At 39.9% G+C, this 22491-nt stretch overlaps 1 protein-coding gene across 1 annotated transcript in view; it reads right to left on the reverse strand.

Annotated features, from left to right (window-relative positions):
* The window catches only part of PKHD1 (PKHD1 ciliary IPT domain containing fibrocystin/polyductin), a 531849-nt gene that overhangs the window by 494051 nt on the left and 15307 nt on the right, over positions 1–22491 (reverse strand). The window contains exons 7-14 of the mRNA XM_062186248.1: positions 12386–12464; positions 10984–11058; positions 9611–9675; positions 9086–9125; positions 8097–8167; positions 4474–4575; positions 3626–3721; positions 1231–1372 (exon numbers count right to left, since the gene is read on the reverse strand). Of these exons, the coding sequence (XP_062042232.1) occupies positions 1231–1372; positions 3626–3721; positions 4474–4575; positions 8097–8167; positions 9086–9125; positions 9611–9675; positions 10984–11058; positions 12386–12464 (670 nt within the window). The remainder of the gene's footprint in view (positions 1–1230; positions 1373–3625; positions 3722–4473; positions 4576–8096; positions 8168–9085; positions 9126–9610; positions 9676–10983; positions 11059–12385; positions 12465–22491) is intronic.

Consider the following 22491-nt stretch of genomic DNA (forward strand, 5'->3'; position numbering starts at 1 on the left):
AAAAGCCCTTCACTCAGCCCAACTTCCAATGTGACCACTGCAGCTGAGGGGACGGCCAAGTAGGGTCAGCAACATTGCAGGCAGAACTGTAAATTTCTTGTTAGAGATGCCCCCTGCCTTTACCTGGCCAGCTCTCCTCCCAGGCCAGCCAAGTAATGAAAGTCAACAGAGTGCCTTCCCCTAGGAGGTTCACACCTCCCTTAGGATGTACCCCATGTGAAGAGATAGATAGGTCTGGGCCTCTTAACTTACAAGGCCTAAAGCCCAACAGATTAGTATCAAGCCCCTTCTATCAGGTTCTATTTGCCTCTCAATCAGAAAACTTAATTGTAGCTTAGACAGCACCTTTCTTAGCTCCTCTAATAATGACTCTGTCCTTTGTTCTAGACTCTGTCTAGTGCACTTGGGCCTCATTCCTTTGTAATCATAACCTCTACTCTACCACCAATGGCTCTACTCCCAACCTGTGTGTACTGATGGTCCTCTTCGCCACTTAATGCTGTATAATTGTTCAGACCTGGTAAATGCCAGTCTTAGGATCATTGGTTACTATCCTCACTCTGTCTTTTATGACCTTGTCTAAATATGATCAGAGTCAGCAAACTTGGAAGGCTTCCATAGCCTTGGCAACTCATGACGACAGCCTAGGGTGGTTACTGGCGCCATAAACTAGAATGTCAATTTGTTGTGTCAACAACAGGAGTCCCTGTGCACTTACTCCTCATGTGGGATCTCTGTCCTTAATGTGCTGTACATTGTGATTTAATGCTATAACTAGTACTCAAACAGTATATTTCACTTTGTGTTTCTACGTGGGTGCAAACTGTTGAAATCTTTACTTAATATATACTAAATTGATCTTCTGTATATAAAGAGAATTGAAAATGAATCTTGATGTGAATGGAAGGGGAAAGGGAGCGGGAGAGGGGAGGGATGCGGATGGGAGGGAAGTTATGGGAGGGGGAAGCCATTGTAATCCATAAGCTGTACATTGGAAATTTATATTCATTAAATAAAAGCTAAAAAAAAATTTAACCATATACCAACAAAGGGTTTATTGGTCACTAGCATGAGCAACCCTTGAGAACCGTCAAGTTCTGTTGTTGTTGAATTGGCTGGTATTGTAAATTCTCTTCTGACAATATCACTGTCTTACTTGTCTCTACTCTACCCTCACTAAGGCTAATAAAGATGCTTTTTATACAAACTTCCAATTTTCCTACAACATACCTGAAAGGCTGTCCTTCCCTTGACCAAAATCTAATTGGAGAACTGGCATTAGGGACAATCTGCCACCTATACCCAGGTGTGGTTTCAGTCAATTCCAAGCCTTCAGCAGCATCTGCAACTTCAAAAAGAAGTCCTCGATTTCCTGGAAGAGATCCATGGCTTGTGAACACTAGAGGCAGTACTCCCCAGATTCAAGCATTATTTTATTTCAAATTACAGCAAGAAAGATAATCCAGGTACTGTTTGTAAAGGAAAATAGACCAAAACCCAGAGAGTCACATGAGAAGCTTTGAAGATAGTAAAAATACACTGGAAAACAGAAGAGACTTGTTAAGGAACAGTAAGGGCAGATATTCTCAGAGGACCGGAGAGAGAAGGAATCCCTTTTTAATTTAAGCACCTACAGCAGAGAACCAGGTCTTAGAGAAAATATGGAAGAGCAAACAAATGCTGTGGTTGAATACAAGAAGAACAATGTGATTGTGTGCTTGTGACACAACTTGTCTTTATGTTTCTGAAAGCCATAAGTGCACTTCAGTACCATTGAAGGTCCAGTTCAGCCTGGAAATTCTATTCCCCAAAACCCTTTTTCCCAGAAAATTGGCAATCTTTAAATTTTTCAAGAGCTACGGCCTTAATTTGTGGACTTGCACACAGAGCCAAGTATGCGGTATGCTGCTATTAAGTGGCATTTTAAATGATACTGTACTTTTAAATTTCTGTTTTATATTAAGCAAACCCTGTGGCCAAAGGCACAGATGCAGTCAATATTGGATACTGACTTAGGTTGAGGGTTAAAAACTCCAGACTCATAGCTATGGGTTCTGATTCCAGCTCTGCCACTTGCTACAAGGTAATGTGTAGCTCTGGGGAAGTTACTTAATGCACCTGTGTCTTCAATTTCTCATACATCAAATGGGGCTAAGAATAGAAACTGGGACAAATGGAAACAGGATATATACAAAAGACTGAAATATAGTAAACACTCAATAAAGGCTAGCTATAAGTATGGTTCTTTTAAACTATCACTGTTAATTCCTATAATGGAGAAAGATAACACATAAGCAGAAAATTGAGAGCATATATTAAGAATATTATCTTAAATCAGGGTTTATCAATCTCAGCACTTCTGACATTCTAAGCTGAATAACTCCATCCTTTGTATTACATCGCAGTATATTTAACAGTCCCCTTGGCCTTTACCCTGGAAGCTACTATTAATACCACCCCAGGCATAACAGCCAAAAATATTTCCAGACATCGTCAAGAGCTCCAGGAGGCAAAATCACCCAGTGGAGAACCACTACTTTACATAGTAACACACCCAGATTTCCACAGAAGAAATGTCAAAAATCTCTTCATAAAGGAAATTTCTAAATAATTCCCAAACAGCTACATTAAGGAAATTATCCTACCACTACCCAAATAGGTAGAGCAGGAATTGCTCAGAGAGAGCAGACTGTTTCCTGATATGTGAAATACACATTCTCCCAATTACTTGTCTTCATAGTTTTGCTTCCTTGGATGGGAGCTTTCAAAACTGCAGATGGGGAGCCTGAGAATTCTCAAACCACAGCTTTGCATGCATTTTCACACCTGACTGGCCTTTCTTTAGAATGATTTTGTCCCCTACCGGGCAACTTTATGTATAGGTACTGAGCCCCTGGAGTTCTGCTCACTGCCTGTAGTTTAACCGTTAAGTCAGCCCCTGTGTGCAGGAGGGTAATCTGTAGTTCCAGGCAGGATAACATGCCATCCACCCTTAATCCCTAACTACACGTATATCTCCTGTTCTCATACTTATCAGGAAAATGTTGTGCGTTCCACTTGCATCTGTGGAAACTGCCACCTGGTCTCCTCCATTCTGCCTACTTCAGGCACAAACTGGTGGTAACGTCACAATCCACCACTACTTTTCAAAGCAGCAGACATATGCCCACTGGTAAGTAAAAACATTTAAATGCATACCAGTGTGCCTCACGCTGCAGCATAATCTCATGGCATTGTGATCAGCATGGAAGAACACACTATCGATTCTTTCTTAATGGATAATGGGCATGCAACTGACCTGTAGTAAGCAGGGAGCAGTTTGTGTGTGTCCACCAACAACTTTAACAGTGTCTTGACGGCAGCTAGGCGTTCAGGATCGTGGTCTCCCCCGAATCCCTGGCCATACATCTGACCAGAGATAAAGGTATAGTACTGGAAGGCATCAGAGCAAAGCAAGTGCCTCCCTGTTATGAAAACCTTGACAATGGTGTTATGGACAGGGCTCACTGAGCTAACCAGACACACAGAGGTGACAATCCTCAAATGCTTTTTTTTCTACTCCCCAATCTCTCATGGTTAAAAGTCTAACTGGAGTTTCACTAAACAGTTCTGATGGCCTCCTTACCTGCCTGGGGAGGAGTGAGCCTTGCACCTTTTCCTGGAGGCCTGGTGGTACACTCAATCTTCCTGGAAGACACATGTCGAACATCACATGGAATGCCTAAGGAGAATTCAAAAGTTTCACCAATACAAATATAGAGAGACATGTAGATGTCATAGCAGGGCCAGACTAAGGCAGACAGGCCTGTGTTCTAAGGCAAGGAGCTGGATGTGCCTAGAATATCAAAAGCGGTTATCCCAACTGAAGGAGACTAAGAAAGGGAGAGTGCAGATAGTGGAGCATAGGTCAGGTTACAGAAATCAGAAAGAAACCAAGCAGTGCGGTGGCATCTGCTGGGGTGCACTGAACCACTGGGCTCAGCTGGGAAGGAAAGTGTGACAGGGCAGTGTGAGCCCACTGTCTTACACCAACTACAGGAGCATCGCACCTGGCAGAACAGAAGGTTCTAGACAGGTACCACAAAAGGGTTTGCCAAGGTGGGAGGGACATTCCAGAGGAAACGCCCACCCACTCCTTCTAAGGGGGGAAGGGTTGAGAGAGTGGACCTTCATGAAGGCAGTTGTACTTCTGCCTTTTCTTCACTCCCTTAATGGAAATAGCAGAGAGAATCCCCCATGTACAGTGAGCATGGCCACAGGACATTCTGTTGCTGTTCTACACTGGTAGAGCAGCAGGAATGAAATCCCATCTGATCTCAACTGAACACAGGTGAAACACCTCAGAGCAGGGTAGCATCATTAGTCAGGAGTGAGACCTGCCTCCTTCCACATTCCCCAGGCCAGAAGAAACACATACATACAATCTCCTACAGCTTTTCAAACTGAACTATTGTCAGCCATTCCAACAGTTACCTGCAATAGTAACCTGAGCAGAATTGTCAAAGAAGTCACCCGTAATTGTGACATCTGTTCTTCCCCCAATGCTCCCAGTTTCTGGAAACACCGATAGTATTTCTGCAAGAGTTCAACACAAAATAAGCTCCCATATTAAGGCCAGAATATGACCCGGATAACAATAGAAGCAATCATAATTTATTTCTTACCTTAAGTTTCTAAGTCCAGCAACAGTTGGATTTTTTTTCCCAGAAATAGCCACTTTATACTATATGATATATATATATATATATAATTATATATCAATGTATAGTACATAGGATCAACATTTGAAAGGAAGGGGAAATGCAGTCACTAGTATTATCAACAAAAACCACTACACACTGTGGTGCCTCTTGGAAAATTTAACCCTTGACTTCAGAGACTCTATTTATAGCTTAGGGAATAGTAGGTTACATATGGATAAATCAACTTTGGATTGGTAATGCCTCAAGTTACCTTTTTGAATCTGCAGTTTGCTCTAAGCAGGAAGCCCACAGGAAGGCTCATGAGGCAGCGCTGCCCCATGAGAAAGAGCACTGTGTGCCCAGGGGAGACGGAGGTGGTGGCTGCCGGGATAGACGCCCCTACAGGGTAAACATCTTACACAGGGTAAACATCTTAAGTAGAATCTGGTGGGAAAGGCAAATGTAAGCTGACCGCAGCTGTGACTTGAGTCCTGAGTCGGTCGCCTTGTTATTGTAGAACACTGGCGCTCAGCTGCTTTGGCTGCGACTACCAATGACGTTTGCTTTTATTGTTTGCTATTTAATGCTGTGCACTCTGACAAGGTGGTGCAAATTACTGACTGATTGCCATCGGTCACTTCTATAAATAGAATAAATCCATGTCTCTTCCAATTGGGCTTCCAAGTGTTTTCTTTGGAATAGGCACTCTTGTGAGCCCTCCTTGTCCTCGGGCCCCCACAGTGTGATAAATGCCCTTCCCCACCTACCCTGCTATGTGTGTCTTTACATACATGCACTTGTCACCTTTCATGTTGCTTCCAATAGTTTGAAACCCCCCAACATAATATACGACAGATCCCCAAGAATTTAATTTTGTCTCGTCCTTTCCTGTCCTATGATCAAACATTGACAGTTCTGTGTTTTATTCCCTCCAAGGGGAAGAAGACTTCTGCTCCCTGATAAACTGAAGGTATGCATCATGAATGGTTGCTACTTCAAACTGTGCATTCTATAAAGATGTTTCCTAATGCTTTTGCCCATGAGACAAAGCAGAGGCAACACAGGGGCAAAGATTGATCCTCCACACTCAATATCAAAATTCAACACTGATAATAACCACCTTCTTTTAACCCACTCCTTTAAAATTCTTCATTGTTTTTTTCACATTGACATTGAAATTTTGTATAGGCATCATGTAGAGATTAATACAATCTTCTGTTATGCATTCAAAACTTCACAGACCACAGACAAAATGATTTATAAAGTTCTTAAGCTTTCAACATAGTTATGGATATTTTATAATTCTTTTTGACTTTCACAGAGCACCTAGTATATGGCAGCAGGGATATAAAGATGCATACAAAGTAGTTCCTGTCCTCAAGGAGATCAGTGTGGCAAAAAGGAGGTACACTAATTATAAAACTTGTGTTGGTGAAGTTAGGGTATAGGAAAGAACAGAGAAGTTGGGGCTGGCACTGTGGCGTAGCACGTAAAGCCATCTCCTGAAGTGCTGGCATCCCATATGGGCACCGGTTTGAGTCCTGGCTGCTCCACTTCCAGTCCAACTCTCTGCTATGGCCTGGGAAAGCAGTAGAATTTGGCCCAAGTGCTTGGGCCCCTGCACCCATATGGGAGACCTAGAAGAAGTTCCTGGCTCCTGGCTTTGGATTGGCTCAGCCCTGGCTATTGCAGCCATTTGGGGAGTGAACCAGCAGATGGAAGACCACTCTGTCTCTCCATGTCTCTGTCTACCACTCTTCCTCTCAAATAAATAATCATTAAAAAAAAGAAGAAGAAAAAGAAAAAGAAGAAGAACGAAGAAGTTTAGTAATAGGGTTGGGGAGGAATAGAGAAGTAGAAGGAAATTTCTGGAGACAGCATCCATGCTTCCTCTTAAAGGATGAATTAGAACTGGCCAAGTGAGGGGAAGTGGGGAAATTTAAAGCAAGTGATGGGGCTGGCACTGTGGTGCAGCAGGTTAAGGCCCCAGCCTGTGGTGCCAGTTCAAGTCCTGGCTTCTCCTCTTTCAATCCAGCTCTCTGCTGAAGCCTGGGAAAGCAGTGGAGGATGGCCCAGGTCCTTGGGCCCCTGCACCTGCATGGGAGACCTGGAAGAAGCTCCTGGCTCCTGGTTTCTGATCAGCTCATCTCTAGCTGTTGCGGTCATTTGGGGAGTGAACCAACTGATGGAAGAATTCTCTCTTTCTGGCTCTACCTCTGTCTGTAACTCTTTCAAATTAGTAAAATAAACCTTCCTCTCTTGGAACCCCCTCCTGACTGCTGTGGCAGGAGGTTTCTGACTTCAATAAATCTTGCTATAAAGTAAATAAATAAATAAATAAATAAACTATATAGCCTGAGTGTGGGGGATTGCATGTGCATATGAGAGTTGCTAGAATATGCAAGAGAGAGAGAGATGCAGTTAGAGGGGCAAAGAAGAGATCAGAAGCTTAGGCCTCTTTCTGCAGGGGATGGGAAGCCACTGGAGGCTGCAATGCTGCAATGCAGGTTTGTGCTTGATGTGGAAATCTTTAAAAACAAAAGTTCATAGAAATGGAAGTAATTGATAAGTCTGGATGTATAGGTTTTTTTTTAATCTATACCTACTTTATTTTATTTCTTTAAAGATTTATTTTTATTTATTTAAAAGACAGAGTTACAGAGAGAGAGAGAGAGAGAGAGAGAGAGAGGGAGAGGGAGAGGGAGAGAGAGAGAGAGAGAGGGAGGTCTTCCATCCACTGGTTCACTCCCCAATTGGCCACAATGGCTGGAGCTGTGCCCATCCGAAGCCAGGAGCCAGGAGCCTCTTCTGGGTCTCCCACATGGGTTCAGGGGTCCAAGCACTTGAGCCATCTTCCACTGCACTCCCAGGCCATAAGCAGACAGCTGGATCAAAAGAGGAGCAGCCAGGACATGAACAAGCACCCATATGGGATGTTGGTGCCACAGGCAGAGGGTTTAGCTTACTCCACCACAGCACCAGCCCCAGCATTTACTTTTTAGTAGGACGGTTTACTTGTCATCATATGGTAATGTAATAAGTTAGCATCCATATAAATAAGTCATAAATGATTGAAAAAATGCTCAAATATGGGGTGTTTGAACAACTGGAAAGATGTGCTTTTAGATTTTTAAGTGTCACCACTTTTCTGTTATTTTTCAGAACACATGAGAAGGCATAATTCCCATTTCTTTCATTATCTTTATCTGCTTTCTATAGATATCTATGATCAAACCTCTTTTAATACAGTGACTAAAGCTGACAATGAAACAGGCAACTTAATCTCAACAAAAGCCAAAAGACCATCCATGACTATAGAAACAGTTTCAAGTGTTAATGGTCAAATAGAAATAGCCAGAAGGAAAGCAAGGGGTGAGGCATGATGGGGGAGTACAGAATAAAGGAAAATAGTACCTGAGTGTGTCTGATACAGGAAGAGGTCCTGCTTAGCACTGATCAGCCATGCATTCTTGTGTACCATTGACCTTCAAAAGATAAAAAGTTGTGTTTTGAATGAAAACATATCTGAAATAGCATTTTTTAAACTGGTCTCCTGAAAGGAAGATAGTGAACTAATAGTGAACTAACTGCTAGCATCATTTAGAGTAGTTTGACACAGCTTATAAATAGATTTTACAATTATAGACTATGTTTTCTAACAATTTTAGTGATCTTTGGGATATTTTGATCCTTTTGATGACTAGAGAACAACACCAATGGGTTCAAGTTTATTTTCTTATCTATAAAATTATTGTATAATAATAATACCCACAGCACAAGCATTAAATGGAGTGATGAACTTAAAATGGCCTGATTCAGAGCTGGCCTATGATAGATTCTCAAGATACTGTCTTTCATAGGGGTGAGATGACCTCCATATTCTGAGTTATGTAGCTATAGTTAATGTGTTAGTATCATCACAATAAAATTAGTATCAGAGAGGCAATGAACTTGCAAGGAAAATGCCAGGCAAATTATACAGTAGAACACATGTGGTAAGACACAGAGAAATTTTGAATTATAGATGATCTCTCCAAAGGTTGACAAGATTTGGACCCTTTTCATCTTGAAGAAGACATTTCCTGGAATGAGGACAAGGCATTTTATCAAACTATATGCCACATGAGACTCTTATGACAGTTTAAGCTCAGTACTTTCCAGTTGCTAAAGAAGTAATTTCAAAACTTCTGTATCGTCACCACTCTGAAACACTTACATTGCCTATGGATGACGGCATGGACACCATTATGTTCACCCAGTAAAAGAAATCGAGAAGGCACCTGCAGTTTCATTATTTGTATATGCTTGAAATTCCCAAGGATAAAAGGTTGAAGAAAGTAAACAAAATGAGAAAGGTGGATAGCATAAGAGGATGACAGATTTGCCTATTCTCAGACACTTACTTTCCTTTGTTAAATACTGAGAAACTAACATTTTGGGAACCTGCAACACAAAGAAACAGACATTAATACAGAAATCTTCCTGAATCCCTAGGTCGGGCTCTTGCTACCATAAACCCAAAGACACTAATGTCATCAAGTTACTATCCAAACCTATAATTTCTTTAAGATTGCCCAAAATAAACACCTGACAGCCTCAGTGCCATCAGCAATAAAGACTTAATCACAAGGATAAATGTACTATTGCATAACAAGTGAGAGTCAGGCTTGGAGTTAGACCAAGCATAATCTAAATCCCAATACTCTAGTTATTAGTTTCAGTTTTCTCACCTATAAAGTAAAAATAATTCATTTAATGTTGAAGATTAAATTAGTTTTTATATAGCCTGCCTCGTACAGTGTTTTTCAGGAAGTTCTCAAATGATAGTTATTATTGTTATCTTCATGAGAATCAGTTTCTGATTTTTTTTGTGGGGAGGGGGGTACAGAGAAATGGATAAGACTTTAAAAGTATGTTACTTCTCTAACCAATGTAGTCTCCTTCTACACGACACTGTAGAGTCCCAAGACCATGGTCTTCCTGAATAGGATAGCTATGGAAAAGCAAACAAAAGTTACAATCACCAGACAACTCACACAGAAGTTGTGACTCTTTAACCAGAAATGTAAAACACAACACAAGAGGCAAATTAGTGAGAAAATATTGATAGGTACTGAGATATAATGAACTCACTGGGGCAAATGCTTTGTGTAAAACAAATTAGTGTTATCATCAGTTTATAAGCTGTCAGATATACACAGTGTAAGAGACAAAATTTAGCTTACGCCTAATCCCCATTTGATCCTATCTTTCCAAAATCTGTTATTTGACAACTACAGGAAACCTTTTATCCAAAAAGATCTGCTATCAAGTATAAAGCCAAAAAAAAAGACAAAATTGACCTGATAAATTGAAGATATCATGAAGAAACTGTCTCATAGAAATTGACTGTACTAAATACCAGTACTGGGGCTGGTGCTGTGGCATAGTAGGCTAAGCCTTTGCCTGCAGTACCTGCATCCCATACAGACAGCAGTTGGTATCGCAGTTGCTCCTCTTCTGATCCAGCTCTCTGCTGTGGCTTGGGAAAGCAGTAGAAGATGGCCCAAGTGTTTGGGCCCCTGCACCCGTGTGGGAGACCCAGAAGAAACTCCAGGCTTTGGATGGGCCAAGCTCTGGCCATTATGGCCATTTGGGGAATGAACTAGCAGATTAAAGACCTTTTTCTTTTTCTCTCCCTTTTTCTGTCTGTAACTCTACCTCTCCAATAAATAAATAAAATCTTTAAAAAATACTAGTACCAAAAGCTAAGTCAAAGAGTATAATTCTTATAATAATAACCTCAACAATTAATCCACCTAATACAGATTGAAGTAAAACAAAGCACATCAGTTGTCTGAACTGAGTAGACGTTCATTTTAAAAATAATCGTAGTTATTCTAGTGAACATAGTAGAGTTGCTAAGAGCATGAATTCTAGAGGTTTGTTAATTAGACAGAATTTAAATTCCAGGTTTGCCACTTGCTTTCTGTGAAACTTGAAGAAGTTGCTTAACCTCTCAGTGCCTCAGTTTCCTCATCTATAAAGTGAGACTAATAGTCAAACACACTCAAGATTATTGGATGACCTAAATGCAGGGCATTAGAGCAACTCCTAATAAATACTAGATGATTTTTTCCTCAGATATTTTTAAGAATCCATTTCAGCATTTTGAATCAATTCATGTGTCTTTTGCAGGGTCTAAAGATAAGGGCAATCAACAGTTGTAATTCATATTTTAAAACAGATTTATATGTATGTGTTCTATTCATGAGGAAGCACTGAAAAGTATATATGTTGGCAAGAAAAAGAAGACACTCACCAGCTTCCTGTCTGCCAGTTTATAAGAGAGCAAGGAGTGACCCATCTGTCTCCTTGAGATTCCAAGACCAGTGGGCTGGATTTAAAAATACAAACAAAAGATAGGAAACAATAGGTCAGTGCTCTAGTAAATATTCCTGATGAAAGTCAGAACAAACGTGGTTGGAACATCCACCTCTGGATTTACCAGGCAGTGTTGTCGATGTATGAGGATATGAGGACTATTATGCCCAAAGGTTATGTCCATCAAATTCTCAACCAGACGGTAGAGGTGAACTCGTGGTCCACACTTCACACTGCAGAGGGATCATTTCCCCTTTCTCAAGAAAATCTTCATCACATCCACGCTAATTACATTGGTTCTGTGTGGCACTTTTGTGGATTTTACACCTTTATTCCCCCTTTCTAAGGCTGAATCTCAGACCAAGATTGAGATGGAACCAAGTAGTGGATATAGCACATTGTCAAGGTTTTACTTTGGGTCTCTATCCCTAGCAGAAAGGATAATTTCCTTATAAGGCAAGTTAACAATTACTTAATGCCAGGAATTTAGATCCTGAGAGGAGTCAAATCGCATTTTTCTTTAAATATGGCAGAATCAGGGAGACAGGGCAAAAGAGAGGAAAATACCTTCAACCTGTCCAGAGGTGAATGAAATCAGATACAGTGTATAGAACCTACCTAGCTGAGTGCTTAGTGAGAGTATGTTCCTTCTACCTTAGAAAGCCCCACTACAATTATTTCATTTGTTGAAATGAAATATTAAAGTGCCCCACAAAATCCACAACTTCAATACCCAGTCTAGTTTTCTTCTCCCTAGCATGGGTGAGGTAATAGTGACATCTTCTTAAGATGTCTCTTGTAAAAGTCATGTTGACCTCCTAGTTATTCCCAGAAAACATTAGAAGTCCAATAGCTTATAGTACCTGTGTCCTCATTTTCCTCTGATCCCACTAGCAGAATTTCTAAGTGTATAAAAATAACAACCAAACAAGGAAATTCTAATGGGCTTTGAGGTTTATACATCATTTTTAAAGAATTTACTTTGGGCACAATTGGTAGCATATGGTACTTATAAGAATTTACTTTGGACTGAGAAACAAGGTCGGGGGGAGAATAAAAAAATCAAAGAAGAAAATTCAGATGCAATTACGGTGCAATTCACACTGAGCCCAGACTGACTAGTTGTCAGTAAATGAATGAATCAACCTGATCAACCAGTTGCAATTATATTACCAAAGTTTGCTAAAGTCCAGCTTATGAAAGACCATGAACTGCAATAAGGAAAACAGCAATTCTGGGACAACTGCTTACGATTTATTGCTATCAGGAAAGTTGTTTTCATGAAGCTACCACCAAACACAAGTGCATAACTAGTTAAATACAAAAACAAACATACTTACCTATCAATGTACTCGGTATCAAAATCAAATGTTTCCAGTTTTCCAGTGAAAATCCAGCCATACACATGTATTAGGTTTCCTGTTTTAAGAAGATTCTTTAAAATTTAATGTACTAAGCTCAAACTCTAAATGTACAACATAAACTATATTTCTTTTTGTATATGTATGCCCAACATGGCAAAGTTGGTCATGACCCAGAAAATTAACAATTGTTATAAACCACAGCAGTATGGTCAATGATAAAACCCAGTGATCAAGTTTATGCACTAGAAAGGCTAAAAATAACCAATTCTATTGTCTGTGCATAAAGCATAGAAGGAATAATCAATCTTCTTCACAGTTCCTTAAAGAGTGAAGATTTCAGCAAAGAAGGGCCTGTTTCCACACACTGCCACGTTCCATTCTCTTTGCTGCATGTAGACCATCCGCTCAATATTGGACTTAAGGAAAATGTGCCTTGGGGTGTTCCACATTTCATGAGACTTTCTTTTGAACACTTATTAAAATGAATATGTGACATGAACTTATTCATCTCATACAATCTAAGGGGTCTTCAGGGATCCTTAATTTTTTCTACACCTCAAAGTGTAAAAGATAAATGTCACAGATGACCCAAATGGATATGAACTTTGGAATAGTATAAAATAGCATCAGAGTTATGGCTAAAGGATGAACCATTGGGAGAAATTCCAAGATGGTGGAATAGAGAGGGAGCTGACTACTCTAGTCCAGGGGAAGATAGTTTTTTAAAAAAATGTGGAGAGAGTGCAATCTCAGGGAAGAGATAGGAAGAAAACTGCAGTGGAAATTCCAGGGAAATTACAGGGACACTGTGGATCTACATGGAGGGTGTGGATGTGCAGCATGAAAATAGACATGACACAGGACCCCAGTAGCCAAGAGCCTCAGACTATCTTTGGAGAGTGATGTGAGAACAGACTGCAGCACCTCGAGCCACTGGTGTTATAGCTGCAGGGAAAGCCTGGCATGAGTCCAGCCTGGAGCCCTGTGAGGGACAGTATACTGCCAACTAGAGGAACAAAAGAGCAGGTTTCTCTCTCCCCAACCCACTGACAACAGCACCCTGCAACTAGCTGAGAGAGTGCAGATGATATTTTGGACATATGTAACAGCTATACCAGCTTGTGTCCACGCACCCAGCAACCAGCCAAGAGGAGACATCTGAGTCTGGATAGAAGGACTAACAGGAAACTAGGCTCCCACATAGGAATGTGCCTCCAGCACATCACAGGTGGCTGGCTCTGGGTGGGACGGACTGGCAGAGTAGAGTGGATCCTCGGTGTCCCATGACTGTGGGAGCCTTCTGTACTGGAACTATATAAACATTGTGGCTGTGTGGGAGGGTGCAGGGTGTGGCTGGGTCTCTGGGCAGCTCCACACTTTTGGGGCTTCCCTACTTGCCTGGGGTGGGTATACAGTTGCAGGATTCATGCTCACACTGAGGACTGCATATATCCTTTGTGTTGTCCTTGTGGCAGTGTAGATGAGTGTTGCATCCCCTAGGGTTAGAGCCTGGACATTGGTCACCTTAGAGGAGAGGGGGTGAGGGTGAGTTATGCCAACAGAGCTGATCAAATACTCCCCTCTGATAAAAAAAAATGATGATAGATTTACAATGTAGTATGTGGGTATCACCTTGGATACTCACTTCACCCTCGAGCACTGAACAGAGCTCCCTTGCCACACTCAGCACATGCTTCTGGGTATTCACTGAAAGACCAGACTTCACTAAGCCACAGAGACATATTATAAAGATAAAAGCTGAGCCAAGATAGCAGAATAGGGAGGGAGCTTACTGATAGTCCAGGAGAAGACAGATTAATAGAAGTGAAGATAGTGTAATCTCAGGGAAGAATTAGGGAAAAAAATGGTAGAAAAAACCCTTTTATAATTAGAAGGACACAATGGATCTACATGGAGGGCATGGGCGCCCACGGCTTGGGACCCCAGCTGCCAAGAGTCTCCGCACCAGTGCTGGAAAAAGAGGTGGGACGAAACTGCAGTAGCCCAAGACACTGGCAGAAAAGTGGCAGGAAGAGCCTAGAGGGAACATGGTTTGAAGCCCCATGTGGGAAATTGTGCCACCTAACTAGAGGAGAGAAAAAATAAAAAGGACAGTACGGACATGATTCTCTCTCTCCAATCACCTTACAAAAGTCTATGAGCTGATAGAGTTGGCTCTATTTTGGACATATGTAACAGCTGTGCCATCCTGGCAACCAGCCAAACAGAAAAACCTGACTCTGGTGGGGAGTAATAACAGGAGACTAAGACCTAGTGAATGTGTGGAGCTTCTGAACCACACCTGTGAAAAAAAAAATGAGGGTGTGTGGGAGAACTCACAGTGTGACTGAGACTTGAGTAGTCTCAGTGGGAGATGCCATAAGCTCAGGTAGCCCTGGCTACCCGGTGAGAGACATAGCAGGGGAATCAGCTTACATTGAGGACTGCACAGATCCTTTGTGTGGTCCTTGGGACAGAGCAGATGAATATTATACCCACTGGGGCTAGCACTCAGGTACTGATCGCCATTGAGGAGAAGAGCTCAGCTGAGCAGAATCGCTTCGCTTCTTATTTAAGAGAGAGAGAGAGATTTACCATGCCAAACCTGGGTGTGTCACCTTAGGCACACCCTTAACCCTGAAGAACTGAACAGAGCTCTCTGGCCACACCCACCACAAGCCTCTAGAGAGTCACTGAAAGCAGACAGTCCAATTACAAATGCCTAACAACAAACGCAAAAACCGAAGAAACAACAACAAAGAAGACAACATGATGCTCCCAAAAGAACATGACACATCAATATAAGATTATAAAGATGATGAGATAGAAGAAATGGAAGAAATGGAACTCAAAAAATTTATGATAAAAACATTTAGAAGTAATCAAAAGCAAATGGATGAACTACTGAAATCAATGCAGGACATGACAAAAAAATCTCTCTCATAAAAATGAAATCTTAAGGAGGAATCAAAATCATATGAGGAATTTAATAGAATGTGAAATTGAGATATTGAAGAGAAATCAAAATGAAATGAAGAATTCAATAGAACAAATAAAAAACACAGTTGAAAGCCTTAAAAACAGAATCAGTGAGGCAGAAGAGAGAATATCAGACTTAGAAGATAGAGCACAGGAAAATATACAGTCAAACCAAAGACAAGAAGAGGAAATTAGAAATCTAAAAAATATTGTTGAGAATCTACAGGATACTATTAAAAAATCCAACATTGGGGTTCTAGGAGTTCCTGAAGGCATGGAGAAAGAGAAAGGCTTAGAAGGCCTTTTTAGTGAGATACTAGCAGAAAACTTCCCAGATTTGGAGAAAGAAAGAGACATCCAAGTACAGGAAGCAAACAGAACTCCCAAGAAACATGACCAGAAGAGATCCTCACCACAACACATTGTAATCAAACTCACCACAGTGAAACATAAAGAAAAGATTCTAAAATGTGCAAGAGAGAAATGCCAGATTACTCTCAGAGATCTCCAATTAGATTCACGCAGACTTCTCATCAGAAACCCTACAGCCTAGGAGGGAATGGCAAGATATAGCCCAAGTACTAAGAGAAAAAACTGCCAGCCCAGAATACTATATCCTGCAAAGCTCTCATTTGTGAATGAAGGTGAAATAAAGACCTTTCATAGCGACAGAATTTGAAAGAATTTGTCACCACTTGTCCAGCCCTGCAAAAGATGCTTAAAGATGAGTTACAAACAGAAACACAGAAACGCAGTCATCAATATGAAAAAAGATAAAGGAAGAAAATCTCCCACTAAAAGATCACAGGAAGTTCCAAGCATATATTAGAAATATCTTTTGGAAAATGGCAGGGCAAAGTCACTACTTATCAATAGTCACATTAAATGTTAATGGCCTCAACTCTCCAGTTAAAAGACACAGACTGGCTGAATGGATTAAAAAAGAAAACACATCTATTTGCTGCTTACGAGAAACATATCTCTTCAAGAAAGGTGCACACAGAGTGAAAGTGAAAGGTTGGAAAAAGATTTCCATGCCAACAGAAACCAAAAAAGAGCTGGAATAGCCATCTTAATATCAGACAAAATAAACATTAACACAAAAGTGTTAAGAGAGACAAAGAGGGGCACTATATAATGATTAAAGGAGCAATCCAAAAGGAAGATGTAACTATTATAAATGTATATGCACCTAATTACAGGGCCCAGGTTATTTAAAAGATATGTTAAGAAACTTAAAGGGAGACTTCGACTCCAATACAATAGTATTGGGAGACTTCAATACTCCACTTTCAGCAACAGACAGATCAACCAGACAGAAAATCAACAAGGAAACAGCAGATTTAATTGACACTATAGACCAAATGGATCTAACAGATATCTATAGAATTTTTCATCCTACACTTGAAGAATACACATTCTTTTCAGCAGTGTGTGGAACTTACTCTAGGATTGACCACATACTAGACCATAAAGCAAGTCTCAGCAAATTCATAAGAATCAAAATAATACCATGCATCTTCTCAGACCACAATGGAATGAAGCTGGAAATTAGCAACTCAGGAATCCCTAGAGCATATGCAAACACATGGAGACTAAACTACATGCTCCTGAATGAACAGTGGATCACAGAAGAAATCAAAAGAGAAATCAAAAACTTTCTGGAAGCAAATGAAGGTAACAACACAACATATCAAAACTTATGGGATACAGCAAAAGCAGTGTTAAGAGGAAAGTTTATAGCAATAGGTGCCTACATCAAGAAATTGAAAAGGCACCAAGTAAATGAGCTATCAATGCATCTCAAGGATCTAGAAAAACTACAGCAAACCAAAACCAAAACTAGTAGGAGAAGAGAAATAATTAAAATTAGAGAAGAAATAAACAGAATTGAATCCAAAAAAGATTACAAAAGATCAGCAAAACAAAGAACTGTTTTTTTGAAAATGTAAATAAAATTGACACACCATTGGCCCAACTAACTAAAAAAAGGAGAGAGAAGACTGAAATCAATAAAATCAGGAATGAAAAAGGGAAAGTAAAAACAAACACCACAGAAATAAAAAGAATCATCAGAAATTACTACAAAGAGTTGTATGCCAGCAAACGGGGAAATCTATCAGAAATGGATAGATTCCTGAACACATATAACCTACCTAAATTGAACCATGAAGACATAGAAAAAATAAACAAATCCATAACCGAGTCAGAAATTGAATCAGTAATAAAGGCCCTCCCAACAAAGAAAAGCCCAGGACCAGATGGATTCACTGCTGAATTCTACCAGACATTTAAAGAAGAACTAAATCCAATTCTTCTCAAACTATTCAAAACAATTGAAAGAGATGGAATCCTACCAAATTCTTTCTTGTAGCCAACATCACCTTAATTCTTAAACCTGAAAAAGATGCAGCAGAGAAAGAGAATTACAGACCAATTTCCCTGATGAACATAGACACAAAAATCCTCAATAAAATTCTGGCCAATAGAATGCAACAATACATCAGAAAGATCATCCACCCAGACCAAGGGGGATTTATCCCTGGTATGCAAGGATGGTTCAACGTCCGCAAAACAATCAACGTAATACACTACATTAACAGACTGCAGAAGAAAAACCATATGATTATCTCAATAGATGCAGAGAAAACATTCAATAAAATTCAACACCCTTTCATGATGAAAAGTCTAAGCAAATTGGGTATAGAAGGAACATTCCTCAACACAATCAAAGCAATTTATGAAAAACCCTTGGCCAGCATCCTATTGAATGGGGAAAAGTTGGAAGCATTTCCACTGAGATCTGGTACCAGACAGGGATGCCCACTCTCACCACTACTAGTCAATATAGTTCTGGAAGTTTTAGTTAGAGCCATTAGGCAAGAAAAAGAAATTAAAGGGATACAAATTGGGAAGGAAGAACTCAAACTATCCCTCTTTGCAGACGATATGATTCTTTATTTAGGGGATCCAAAGAACTCTACTAAGAGACTATTGGAACTCATACAAGAGTTTGGCAAAGTAGCAGGATATAAAATCAATGCACAGAAATCAATGGCCTTTGTATACACAGGCAATGCCATGGCTGAGAAAGAACTGCTAAGATCAATCCCATTCACAATAGCCACAAAAACAATCAAATACCTTGGAATAAACTTAACCAGGGATGTCAAAGATCTCTATGAAGAGAATTACAAAACCTTAAAGAAAGAAATAGAAGAGGATATCAAAAAATGGAAAAATCTCCATGCTCATGGATTGGAAGATTCAATATTGTCAAACTATCCATTCTCTCAAAAACAATTTATAGCTAGAATGCAATACCAATCAAAATACCAAAGACATTCTTCTCAGATCTGGAAAAAAATGATGCCGAAATTCATATGGAGGCACAGGAGACCTCGAATAGCTAAAGCAATCTTGTACAACAAAAACAAAGCCGGAGGCATCACAGTACCGGATTTCAGGACATACTACAGGCAGTTATAATCAAAACAGCATGGTACTGGTACAGAAACAGATAGATAGACCAATGGAACAGAATAGAAACACCAGAAATCAATTCAAACATCTACAGCCAATTTATATTCGAATAAGGATCTAAAACCAATTCCTGGAGCAAGGACAGTCTATTCAACAAATGGTGCTAGGAAAACTGGATTTCCACGTGCAGAAGCATGGGCAAGACACCTACATTACACCTTACACAAAACTCCACTCAACATGGATTAAAGATCTAAATCTATGACCCAATACCATCAAATTATTAGAGAACATTGGAGAAACCCTGCAAGATATAGGCACAGGCAAAGACTTCTTGGAAAAGACCTTGGAGGCACAGGCAGTCAAAGCCAAAATTAACATTTGGGATTGCATCAAATTGAGAAGTTTCTGCACTGGAAAAGAAACAGTCAGGAAAGGGAAGAGGCAACCAACAGAATGGGAAAAAATATTTGCAAACTAGGCAACAGATAAAGGATTAATAACCAGAATCTACAAAGAAATCAAGAAACTCCACAACATCAAAACAAGAAACCCACTTAAGAGATGGGCCAAGGACCTCAATAGACATTTTTCAAAAAAAGAAATCCAAATGGCCAACAGACACATGAAAAAAATGTTCAGGATCACTAGCAATCAGGGAAATGCAAATCAAAACCACAATGAGGTTTCACCTCACCCCGGTTAGAATGGCTTACATATAGAAATCTACCAACAATAGATGCTGGCAAGGATGTGGGGGAAAAGGGACACTAACCCACTGTTGGTGGGAATGCAAATTGGTAAAGCCACTATGGAAGGCAATTTGGAGAGTCCTCAGAAACCTGAATAGAACCCTACCATACAACCCAGCCATCCCACTCCTTGGAATTTACCCAAAGGAAATTAAATTGGCAAACAAAAAAGCCGTCTGCACCTTAATGTTTATTGCAGCTCAATTCACAATAGCTAAAACATGGAATCAACCCAAATGCCCATCAACAGTAGACTGGATAAACAAATTATGGGATATATACTCTATAGAATACTATACAGCTGTAAAAAAAATTAAATCTGGTCATTTGCAAAAAAATGGAGGAATCTGGGAAACATCATGCTGAGTGAAATAAGCCAGTCCCAAAGGGACAAATATCATATGTTCTCCCTGATCTGTGACAACTAACTGAGCACCTAAAAGGAAACATGTAGAAGTGAAATGGACACTATGAGAAACAAACACTTGATCAGCCCTTGTCCTGATTGTCGATGAACAACTTACTATTTTACTCCTTTTAGTATTTTTTTGTTCTACTGAATACTATTGGTTGACTCTTTAATTAACACACAATTATTCTTAGGTGTTCAAATTTAACTGAAAAGTGAACTCTGTTAAATATAAGAGTGGGAATAAGAGAGGGAGGAGATGTACAGTTTGGAACATGTTCAATCGGACTTACCCCTAATCGTAGAGCTAGAAACATGCCAGGGGATTCCAATTCAATCCCATCAAGGTGGTAATGTACCAATGCCATCTCACTAGTTCAAGTGATCAGTTTCAGTTCATAATTTATCATAATGATAGGATTAAGTGTCAAAAGGATCACATAAACAAGACTAGTACCTGCTAATAATAACTGATAGAATTAAAAAGGAGAGAATGATCCAACATGGGAAGCGGGATACATAGCAGACTCATAGAATGGCAGATGCCCTAAACAGCATTCTGGCCTCAGAACAGCCATTAAGGCATTTGGATCTGACTGAAAAGCCCATGAGAGTATTTCAGGCATGGAAAGCCAAGACACTCTGGCAAAAAAAGAAAAAGAAAAATGACCTAAATGAAAGATCTCTGTGAGTGGGATCCCAGCATAAATAACGGGCCATCAAAGAAGAAGGTACCTTTCTCTGAAGGGAGGAGAGAACTTCCACTTTGATTATGGTCTTGTCTAAATAAGGTTGGAGTTTGTGAACTCAAGAGGCTTCCAAAGCCTTGGCAGCTCATGACAAGAGCCTCGGGTGATTACTGACCTCATAAATAAGAGCATTGATTGTTAAATCAACAATGGGAGTCACTGTATTCTTGCTCCCCATGTAGGATCTCTGTCCTTAACACGTTATACTATGTGAATTAACAGTAAAACTAGTACTCAAACAGTACTCTATACTTTGTGTATCTGTGTGTGTGCAAACTGTTGAAATCTTTACTTAGTATATACCAAGTTGATCATCTGTATATAAGATAATTGAAAAAGAATCTTGATGAAGAATGGGATGGGAGAGGGAGTGGGAGATGGGATGGTTGTGGGTGGGAGGGAGGTTATGGGGGAAAAAAAGCTGCTATAATCCAGAAGTTGTATTTTGGAAATTTATATTTATTAAATAAAAGTTCAAAAAAACTAATAATGGATTTTAGACATTATCAGTTCTTGTTTTTGTTTTGTTTCTAAATAAAGAGGCCAAACCCTGAGACTGATGAATGACTAAGTCAGACCATGGTACCAAGGGAATTTGCATCACAGTGAAGGACTGCTAACCACATACAGAAATTTCACTGCTCACAAAATGTTGTCTTGCCTGCCTCATCCACATTCCCCATCTCGCTGGCTGATACTCTTGGCAGGCTTCCCAAATGAAATGAGAGCAATCATCTGGAAAGACATTGGAAAGATGTAGCCGTGTGGATCCTGCCTGGAGGGACCACTCCAGCCAGGACAGCCTCCAATCCTTCTCCCACAAGGTGGAGGAGATAGTGCGCAGAACTCCAGCTTGGTGGGAGAAATGGACTTGACAGATCTGGGTGCTAGCTGACATCCTATTTCACACCTCGAATGGCTGACTCCTTCCTCATCCCTCATCCTAATAAGAACTGCTGCCATCTAAACAGGAGTTTTCTACCCCCAGAACAGCAGGAATCAAAATGTCTGCATGTGATTTTCACAGACCACATCTCTTTTTCATAAAAAATTATTGCGTCTTGATTATGCAAATAGAAGAGAACAAACCTATGTAAAACCCAGATGAATAAGATAATGCCAAATTCATATCCTTCAGAATACAATTTAAATACACATATCTAAAGTCTGTATTTATACACATACATTCACAAAATGTGTACTTTTCAATAAGCTATATATTCATTTTGAAATTCTTGACCAGTCAAGCTAATCAAAACAATAAGTTCAATTTATGCATTTTGATGCAACTATAGATATAAATTTAACACTTGTGTTTCTACAATTATATCATTTTGGAATCCCTAAACAAATGAAAACCCTGTTTTTTATCAAACTATATTTTAAATACTTGTCAAACAAATTGATAGGAATTATATACTCCTATCGTTTCAATGATGTTTTGACTGTTTTAAAATTTACTGTATATGAATGAAGTTGAAAACCTTCCTATGATTATTGTATATAGCTCATGCCTATTTTTCTGCTGGACTATGGTCTTTTTATTTTTTATCTGTTGAACTCTTTGTGTAGTGGTGCCAATAAGCCTTTGACAATAATGTAAATTAAAAATATGTAATCTGGAGGCTGGCACTGTGGCATAGTGGATTAAGCCATTGTCTGTAATGTTGGCATTTCATACGCATGCCAGTTTGAGTCCTGGCTGTTCCT

Source organism: Lepus europaeus, chromosome 3 (genome assembly GCF_033115175.1).
Source record: "Lepus europaeus isolate LE1 chromosome 3, mLepTim1.pri, whole genome shotgun sequence".
NCBI classification, from domain to species: Eukaryota; Metazoa; Chordata; class Mammalia; order Lagomorpha; family Leporidae; genus Lepus; species Lepus europaeus.